This window comes from Buceros rhinoceros, unplaced genomic scaffold (genome assembly GCF_000710305.1).
Source record: "Buceros rhinoceros silvestris isolate BGI_N320 unplaced genomic scaffold, ASM71030v1 scaffold14988, whole genome shotgun sequence".
Lineage (NCBI taxonomy): Eukaryota > Metazoa > Chordata > Aves > Bucerotiformes > Bucerotidae > Buceros > Buceros rhinoceros.
Genome location: NW_010428729.1, coordinates 1 through 10,165, shown reverse-complemented (window position 1 = coordinate 10,165; position 10,165 = coordinate 1). Strand labels below are relative to the sequence as shown.

General features: G+C 40.7%; 1 protein-coding gene across 1 annotated transcript; it reads right to left on the bottom strand.

Moving 5' to 3' along the window:
* Positions 1-5,205: 5,205 nt before the first annotated feature.
* On the bottom strand, positions 5,206-7,612 carry ZNF706 (zinc finger protein 706). Its single transcript, XM_010142388.1, has 3 exons — positions 7,423-7,612; positions 6,157-6,264; positions 5,206-5,522 (listed from the first exon to the last, which is right to left on the bottom strand). Exons 1-2 carry the CDS (start codon positions 7,555-7,557, stop codon positions 6,169-6,171), a joined length of 231 nt encoding a protein of 76 aa, XP_010140690.1. The 5' UTR covers positions 7,558-7,612; the 3' UTR covers positions 5,206-5,522; positions 6,157-6,168.
* Positions 7,613-10,165: the final 2,553 nt, after the last annotated feature.

Here is a 10,165-nt window from a genome sequence, read left to right as displayed (position 1 = left end):
AAGATATGATTCATAAATAAGTAATAAACAGTGATTTTTACTGCAGTCAAAAATTAACTAAACAAAGCATGTAAGAGGTTGAAAGACTAAGCTGAAGTATTCAGAGGACCCGGATGGTATTCAAGTCGGCAATAGCTGACTACTCTTATCTCAGGATACTCCAGCAATCAGCCACGTCAGTGTGGACCATGAGTGTTGCTCTTTGAGAACTCACAGAGCACAGACAACAGTCCAAGAAAGCAGTAGGACAAACACAAGGAATTTAAAACGAAGGGGACTCTGTCAGTCAACCTAAACCAAGAAAAAGGCTAGAATAATTTTTATAAAATTCTATTTGTAAACGTGTATGGAAAAGTAAGCCAACAACAGCCAGCCAACACGGATTTGTCAGGAACAGAGCATGCCATACCCCACCACCACCCATTTCCTTCTTCCTGAAAACTGGCCTGGTGGGCCACAGGTGCAGAAGATCCCAAATCTCCCTGTTGCTGTGAAGGACTTTGACTTCGTCATTCTGTGAAGTCCTCACAGGTGGAGATAGGGCTCTAATCCGTACCAACCACAAGCTGAATCACAGCAGTACAAAATCCTCTCAACAAGCAGCTCCTGAAGGCTCGCAGGGAACCTGGGAAAACACTCAAGCAGAGTCCTGCAAAGCTTTGCCTAGGATCTAAGCCATTCAGCATGTTCATGAACAACTCACTCAGACTAGAGTTAGAAGAGGACATCTGCAAGACATGCCCATGATGCTATACTTGGATGAACCATAAACAGCATAGGAGACAGGTCTGGAATGCTGATACCATGATAAATTCGGTCTGAGATCCGTTACAGACAGGTATGCATAGGCACAAAATGGAGATACGAGTGGTACCAAAGTGGACCTGGGATGTTCAGACCAGGAACTGAATGCGAGTTGATGTGATGCTCTTGCAAAAAAGGCAAATATAATTCCAGTGTGTGTTAACAGCACTGAAGTATGCAAGAGCCAGAAGTCAATTGTTCCAGCCACCCTGCACTAGCCTCAGCTAGCACTCTGGGTCACGTTTTGGACCGTACGATCTAAGAGCACAGTCAGACTGGAGAGGATCCAGAGAAGGGCACCAACAATTGCTAGACTTAGAAGACGTGGCCTGTGAAGAGTGATTCAGTTAACTGGGTTTACTTATAAGAGAAGACTAGAAGGAGAACATGGTAACAATGGTCAAATGAGGGCACTATTCATCACATCCACTGCCAGTAAGAACAGTAAGTCATTGACTTCACTCACAGGGATAAACCCATGCTGTGCTAACTCCCCAGTTGTACGGTTCAACAATGGTACACGCTGCTTACAAGGTCACGGGATGCTTTCTGTTTGGAAGTGTTTAGGAATTAAGAGAAACACTTGCTAGTTTCAGTCTTAGCAGATTTGATCCAACCTCAGAGCAAGGAGATGGACCAGGAAACTTTTTGAGATTTCCGTTACTCCTTACTCTTCTGAAAGATCTCCAGCACTTAGTAATGTTTTCGCGCACTGTTTGTGATTTTGTAAGAGCTACAAACAGGGAACACTCAAGGATTTGCCCCATGCCATCAGAGTGCTGTCGGGACCTTAACTTTATATATTCAAGGGATGCTATTTTTCAGAGGAAAGCTGTGACGCTTCCTGAAAAAGATGAGACACTCCTTGAACAGATTCCTATTGGATAACAGTGCTGGGACAACTACATTCCTCTTTTCCCAGGAAACCTAATGCTAAAAGCCGCATAAGAGATTTGTAAAATACACAGTCAGCCTCACCCACCTTTTTTTTTTGGAAAGCTACAAAGCTACCAACTGCCTCAGCAAGTGTGTCTCTATATGTCTTATCTGTATAAAAACTGTAACACAATAGACAATGAATTTAAAAGTTTCCAAAGAATTTTGGAAACGGACAGCAAAATTCACAGACAGAACTTGACATCTTCCCACTGTCTGGGCTAGAGCAACATCGCTGGTGATGCCACAGAATCTGGAATAATCACACACTGACTACTAGTCAAAAGCTGAGTTTTGGGTCTCATTTCCAAGTTCACTGCAAAACTTCTAAATAGGTTAATGCAAGGCCCCCAAGTTATACTCAGCAAAATGGGGCTAAGCAGTCAGAAACACAAGCTGACCTTTACACCGTAGATTTGTAGGACTAATTGTGTTTACTGGTCAGACTTTGGGAAGACCACACTTCTAGGGAAGCCAAATACTTCCCAACTTGTACCTGTGAAACTGGGAAACAAAACAGACCTCAAGCCTATCAGTGTTTGATGATAAATGAAAGTCCATCTATTAGCTCCTCTTACTAAGATGGGAAAACAGTTCAATATACTTTACAGAAATACTACAAATCCCTTCATTACTATGTGGTTTGCAAACAGCCTGTGATCATTAGCTTTACTTGAGCTAAAGTATTTTCAGCTCAACAGCAAATAACCAAAAGGGACAGTCTGCAGGGTCTCAAGAGCACTGCATAAAGCCAACTATTTCCTTAAGGCTACATAGTAATCGTCTTCAATTTCAGATCTTTCACTCAGCTTTTTGACAGCAAGGAACCAGAAACCCTTAGAGACAGGTAGAGGTACAGAACCAGCCTAAGTCAGTCTGAGCAACGCACACTGCAAATCTCTTCTTGATTTCTCAGTAGTCCCTGAGGAGGTGGCCTCGTCCTAATCACACATGCTAACTTCTACTCTGGGATCTAAAGGGAGACTTTTTCCAGAACATTTTCAGCCCTCCTTAAAATGTGATTTCAAATGCCACTTAGATTCCCAGAAGAGATCTAGACATCTGAACACTCCAAATCACTTTTTAAAGTTGCTCTACAAGTATCCATGGCAGCTGATGACCTCAACGACACCAGGACAACCCTTTACCTAAATGCTGTTCCTGCACAAGGATGAAATCTTTCTCGAGGGAACACGGGAAACTTTCCATACCTATTTTTCCTTCTCATAAATTTGGACAGCAAGTTCCAGTGCTGCCCACAGCCAGTAAATAAGCTTTGTAAGTGCAGTAATAGTTGTTTTTAAAAGCAGGTAGGAAATAGGACATTTTACATTTTAAGGTTTTTAATTATCTTTAATCTGACACATTACAATGCACAACTGTGTCTTTAGCCAGGTTAGAGGGTGCCATCCTTCACATCAGGAAGAGGTGGCAGAGAACACCTAGTCCTTCCTCTGACCTTTTAGGTACAAAGAATATTGAAGGTATTCTAAAAGGGAGCAAATCCTGCATTTAGTGTAGCACTCCCCATATGCTTACAGAGCCTTCACAGTAAGTCAGTCACAGCTTTCCTTTATTTCAGTCACCGAGATTACAGCTAGGGTTCTTACTGCACTGAGGACCACCCTTGCCTTCTAATACATAACCCCTCTGTAACTTCATACGGTATTTTCAAATTGAGCATCATAAAGTTTTGAAAATATGATTCTAACTGAAGTTACCCATCCCACTAGTGATACAGCCTTCCAGCTCTTCAATGCTCATTAAGAGAGATTGTTTATGAAACAGAATCTTTTTATTTAATGCTACACAATCTGAATTGAAGGAATAGAACATAGACTTCACCTCAGGACCAAGCTACAGGGATACATCCCAGAACATTTTCCAAAGTAAAACCAGATTACCAAACACCAATCAGTGCAAGAAACATCTTTATCCATTTGCACTCAGCATATTTTTAGACAAACTACAGCATCAGAACATTTAAGTACCTCTCCCCCGTACAGCACAAAGGTCAAGAGCAGATTTCTTGCTTTGTGGGAGCCAGTTTGTCAGGATATATGTATTGATAACATTAAAGAAAAATAAATGAAGTGTTACATTCTGATGTCAGGTGTACAAGTGCAGTAGTGGATTACTCTCAGAGAACAACATTATCTATAAAAGTTAAGCGGTATACAGGAGTGACTATAATACAGAGAAACTTTATGCCAAAGTATTTACAGAGATACTGTCACAGCAAAGAGGACAGGAAGCTAGTCTCACAGAAGTAGTTCAATAAAGAGCAAATGAGTGAACGAAGACAAAGGCGTTGACTTTATATAATAAAATACCAAGTGCATTCTTTCAAGTGAATGAGTCTTTGCGACTATGGTCCTAGATTTTAGGAAGCCATTTGAAGGTCAGATGTACAGTCCTGCTGCATAGCAAGGGTTACTTGAACTGCCAGAATTTTTACATCCACTGCAACCTCCGTAAATCACAGCAATTCTAGTATTGCTTCTTAACGCGAAGTCAAAACTGGAGCTCTTAAATAAGCTCCCTCAAAATGCCCAAGATGGGATTTTCCAGAGCAGACCTTCTAGCACAATTCAGATGTTTCTCCACTACTTCCATGCTGTACATCTGGGATTAGAACTGAGCCCAGAACACTTCAAAGGTAATTATGTTTAGCGGCTCAAGTGTTCTTGGCCAGAGGGTTATTATCCAACTTTTTCTTGTCAATGCAACTTTAATCACATCCGATTTCTTACAGCAGCCATATTATTTTAGTTACTTTGGCTCTTTTCCAGCAGGCGTATTTTAAGCTGGTTGTTTGAAGAAAGGTTATTAATGGCTGGCTATCTTGCATATTTCTTGAAGGCTTGCTACTGAAATAACCAGACACATTTGAGGGGGAACATGTGTGTTGACTGCTCAAAATATCATTAAAAAAATCTTTTAAAATCAATTTTTCAGCTAAGAGCAGAGTTGTTTGAAACTTAATATTTGCAAGCATTTTTCAAACCAGCATACAGCAGTATTCAATCCTGCCACCTCTCAGCTTCCTCAGCCATCTACCAAACATAAAGGAGAACAAGCATAACCCGAATCTCTCCAGTGCACAATGTCATGGAACATGATCCCTCACAGTAAAGGAATCCCATTCAAAAAGGCCTGCAGTATTAGACTCCAATAAACAGCGCAAAAACGTGGAAGGAAGTCTCACGAATCTCATGCAGCTTCTAGGGAGTCTGCTGCACCTTGAGCCAATACTTGACCACTAGTAACTGGGCACAAGCAGGCAGTGCACCGAACAGTAAATCTGAGCAGCTTCCCTTTTCACTTAAGATTAACTTACTGTAATGTACATTACTTTCAGTGGAACGACACCACTTGTGTTTTGGCAGGATGGGGAAAATTCCACTTTGTCTTTTTTATTATAAGGCAGATATGCAGAAAGTTGAAACAGAACTTCTACAAGGATTTAATCTGTGATACTGTAAAATCAAAGTACTACTTTATTAAATGAGTTATTTTACACAATATGAACATCAATATAATTACAATTGTAAAAAATTTTTTATAACAAGTATGGACTGATTTTTCAGGATTTCCAAGTAGGGCACAACTGTACATTTACACAGAATTGTCTTTGCATGAAGCCCAAGAGGGAACAGCATAAAAATATGAATGTTTCTGTAGCCCCTTCATTTTTGCTGATCAACAGTTTTAGAAAAGCAGCCGCAGGTTTGTTATGTAAGGTCTGACAGTAGAAGAGTCAATAGGTGCCATGATTTCACCTATAAAAAACAAGAATAACTCAGTTAAGCTGAACAGTTACACAATGCTGTGAACGAAATACTGTAATACTGATTTTTTTATCTAATTTCAGCCTTTTATTATAACTGCTTTCAGTTACAGCCTAACAGCTGGCTATTGGGAAATCGCTTCTATAGTAAAACTTAACCTCTGTGTTAACATTTTAATGCAGAGAAAAACCTGCATTTACTTGCATAGCCTCCAGAACAAAAAGGCTCGATTGTTGGAAATATAATAAACAGCTACTTCCATTACATGTTTTGTAGGACCAGACAGATTGTATTTATTATACGTTTTGTTCAAAGCAAAACTAACATTTCAAAGCAAGAACTAAACAACGAAGTATTGCTACCACTCTACGGATGACCATTTGCAATAACATTCATCCCTTTTAAAACAGCCTCCATGCACAGTGAGTGACACAATCATTTCACCTTTGTAAATATTAGGTTGCTTCTCCTGTGTAACAGCTCAGGGATGTAACTTTAACCTATAGTTAATTTCCATACTAAAGGAAACAAGCAAGTTTTAAGTCCCAGCTGTTGGTGGTAAAACAACCCAAACAATTCATAATACACCTTTCTCAGACAATCATTTAAAGATTAAGGTAATGACCTGTAGACAACTTTACGCCTGAACATCAGCCAATTCTGGTGGAAGTGGAGTCTTAGGATGCTTGCTTTCAAAGTGCTGTTTGAAGGTCTTGGGATCCGGCATTTGTGTCTGATTAGAGAGAGACATTTAACTTTATGCACAGTACGTAAGTTAAATAGTACTACAAAACCTGTTCCCCCCATGTTTGGTTTTTTTCCTGAAGTAAATTGTTTCCTCAGTGACACTGGTCTAGTAACAGAAGCACCACTGCTTTAGCAGCAGATTAAGAGAGAATATTTAACCTCAGGTTTTCAGGGAGGTGCTTTTAAGCACTAGTATCACACTGCTCTGGCATGTTTATCAACGGCATTATTCTTGCACATCTTCATATGCTGGTTTGGTGGAAAACCTACTTCCTTATCATTTTCTTTTTCCATACCTAAATGATAAACGTTTATTCCTTTCAGAACCAAATCTGTATTAAAGCTATTTCTTCTGTTTATCAGTAGGCCAAAGAGTTATGTGGATAAGCCAATTCTCTGCTTGGTGCAAGCTATCTCAGACCATTGCTACTACACAGGCATCCACTGTCCAGAGTGATTGCTGCTACAGCTGGATTTCACAAGAGGAGCTGGTTACAAGTACTTAAACGAGCAGCCCTTCATTTGCAATCTTAAATTTAAGACATTCAAAGTGATAAATCTATTCTGGGACTGACCATTTAGGTGAAAAAGGCAAGTTTACCCTTTAGCTTCAAACTGAGCACATTCCTTCTGACTAGTTTTCCTGAAAGTATAATCTGATTAGCACTCACATTTCAGCTCTCTTGTCAAGTCATTATTATACCAGTTACTGTGTATCAAACCTACATTAAAGCTTTCAGCACTACCAACTTTCCTCTCCACATTAACACCGATAACAGTGATTCTAAAACGGGCTAATCCCATCACAAAGAAAAGATGTTTCCATTTGGAGATTAAAGAGGAAGTGGTCTCACAGTTTTTACATGTCATACTAACAGCACATGCAGACTCCTGCAATTCAAAAGGCAAGATAACTATCCAAAACAGACCTGTACACGTCCTCTCAGATTTTCTCATATCTCAGTTATCAGCACAGCTGAGTGCTCTGTAAGCAAGTCACACAGCAGATGCAAATGCTTACAGTAACAAGCTAGACAGCCACTTCAGAAGTATCTCAGTTTCTACTATACAATCTTCTAAAAATTCTGCTCTAGGCTGGAAGACAGACCTGCCTACAGCGTATTTTGTTTTCAGTTCCTCTTACCCTACAGACAGTGCAGGTATATATCAACGCAGCCTTGGCTGCAGCCTTCTGATCATGTCCTTGTTTCTTTTTTTGCTCAGCTTGTTTTTTGGCATTTTTCTGCTGCGACTGAATCTTCTGCTGTCCACGAGCCATATCTACAAACAAAAAGACGACATTTAGTCTATAAATGTAAGAAACTACTGCTGCTAGCTGACTCACAAGACGTAACCATGAGCATAATGCAGTCGTGCATTCTGTCCTACACAGGACAAGTCCCATAACTCACATACAACAGACATCTGTTCAAGCTCTTTACTATGTAAAGACTTTCTGGTGTTAGTACCATTCTTAAAATACGCACCAGAATTATTAGGCCATTCTAAGGTTTCTTCCTGTACAAAGCTTCAAAGTCTACTTTTGAAAAGTGCTTTCAATAGTCAGAATAATTAAAAGTTTCCTTTACAGTTAATATAAACTTATTCTCTATTTTCAGAGGCTCAGTAAAATTTGGGGGTTTTGTTGTTGATTTTTTTGTAAAGCTTAAAACTCAGCTTTTATCTCTGGAACTTGAAATAAGTTCCAAGAAAGGCAAATCAAAGTATTAACCAAGCTATATTACTGTCTTCTGGTGTTATGTTCTTGTGAGCTACTTTGGAGTCAGGCACACAACTTTATTCAAGGCTATTTTTACAGGTGGCCATTCTTTTCGATTTTCAGCTGACTGAACATGCATACATATTTCTTGAAGTAAAACTGCCCCCATCAGCAACCACTTTGCTATAGAACATAGGAGCACAAAGGAAGCAAACGCTATTGCCATATGCCATTAGAAGGTCCACTGCAAGAAGAAATGAGATACAAATCCCACATTTCAGGAAGCAGCAAACCAGCATATTTTACAGCAGCAACTCTGCACCTGCATGCAGCCCACTAGGACACCCAACTCAGTCTGCATCCCCCCGCCGGGTGGATGCCAGGCAGGATTTGGGCACGCTGACAGAGCAGGCTTCGGAGCATGGTTATATAACCCAGCAGCCCACTTTCCGCTATCCTCTTTTTCACAATCCCTCGTGGCCCATGCACAATCCAGTTGTGCGGCTCTCACAGAAACACAAGACTTACTACATGAACTCCAGGCAGCTGGCAAAGTCCACTGTTTTCAGGACAACTAGTACAGTGTACTGTTCCCAGCAGGCTGGCTAGTCACTGCCCCTCTACACAACCTGGGCACTTGCTATAAGTTTAGTGCTCGTGAGGCCCAGTGTGTGTCTACAATGGGTCCTTCCAAACAAAGACTGACCTCCAGTAAATATGTGTGAAAAGCCCTCAATACCACCATGAAAAAGAAGTTTCTATGAAACATCAACATCTGGAAATTCACTTGCATTGCAAGAATTTCTGAACATGCAGCATCACAGTGCTTAACACTGAGCAAAAAGAGGGTCCCAAAACAGCTCTTGTGGATTGAGGCACCTGTCAGGCCACAGTCCAGTTATTTCGTGGTATATAACAGCACCAGGTCACCCTCTGCAGAAGTATTATCCTAAACCTTCAGTGCTCTCTTCTCTTCCCCCATCAGTTTCTCTAAAGGAAAATTTAAAAGTCCATATGGCTAACAAAATTGAACACAAGAAAACACAAATTCTATTAAGATGCATACAGAAATACACGTAGCATTCAACAGTTTCCACAAGATACAGCACTGAATGTTAATAAAATTAAAAGCACTAGTCTGTTTCACTATATCCTAAGTTATTCTGAAACATCCCAGCCAGGGCCTCACACTGTTTACATACAGCATGGCTCAATGAGAACACTGGATTCCCATTAAAAAAAGAGATATTGCCAATAGCTTTGCATACACTAGAAAAAACTATATTTTGGTTCTATTTTACTAGCACTACAGTAATCCTCCAAAAGTCAGGGGACTCCTGATAGATAACGCTCAGATGTAATAAAAAGAACTACCTTCATAACGTGTCTGCAAATTACTTTGTGTTTTAGTCCCTTGTTAAGTTCCTTGCAAAGACCTTGTTAAGCAGTACATCACAACAGCTAACCACACTTGAGCTTCTATGCATTTGGCAACTGCCGGTTTTAGTTAAGACACAAACAAGAAAACATGAACAAAAACATCTCCTTAAAAGTATCAGCCTCCACATGATGCTAACCTGCAAATTACACTAATACAGGTGAAACACACAGAGTGAATACTCAATTACTGGAAAATTAAGATTATTTGGACTATCAGTATTCTAAGAAAGTGACAAAAATCATTCCAAAGTTTGTTTAAAAACATCACGAGTTTATCTATAAGGGTAAATCTCTACTTCAGTTGAACAACACAGATAAGCGTTATTCTCCTTATCAGACACACCCTCAGAGTCCAGCAAACCGGTCTGATGTTATGAAATAAAAATGCGCCAGCACATAGGAAGCCTAACACCACAGAAGAATCTGCTGCCGAATCATAATAGAACAGCACAGGCATTACAGGGCAGCGAGGGTGAAGCCTGCAGTACGTTAACGCCTCACACGGTGTCATTTCCTTCTCAGTAACCAGAACCTGAGCAGAGTTTCGAGTCCGAAAAACTAGACACGGACAGCTGCTTCCGCTGTCACTTCCAGAAACAGCAGCCTGAGGTGGCCCGGCTTCCCCAGCCAGGCGGCGAACGGCTTGGGTCGGAGAAGCGGCAAGCTCGGCCTTCGCCCGGCACCACTGCGAGGGGAGCCCCTGGCCAGGGCCCGGCCTGAGGCGCGA

Coding starts and splice junctions, on each gene's coding strand:
- ZNF706 (XM_010142388.1), bottom strand. CDS start 7,557: ATGGCTCGTGGACAGCAGAAGATTCAGTCGCAGCAGAAAAATGCCAAA. Junction 6,265..7,422: donor ATACCTGCACTGTCTGTAGG/GTAAGAGGAACT, acceptor CTCTCTAATCAG/ACACAAATGCCGGATCCCAA.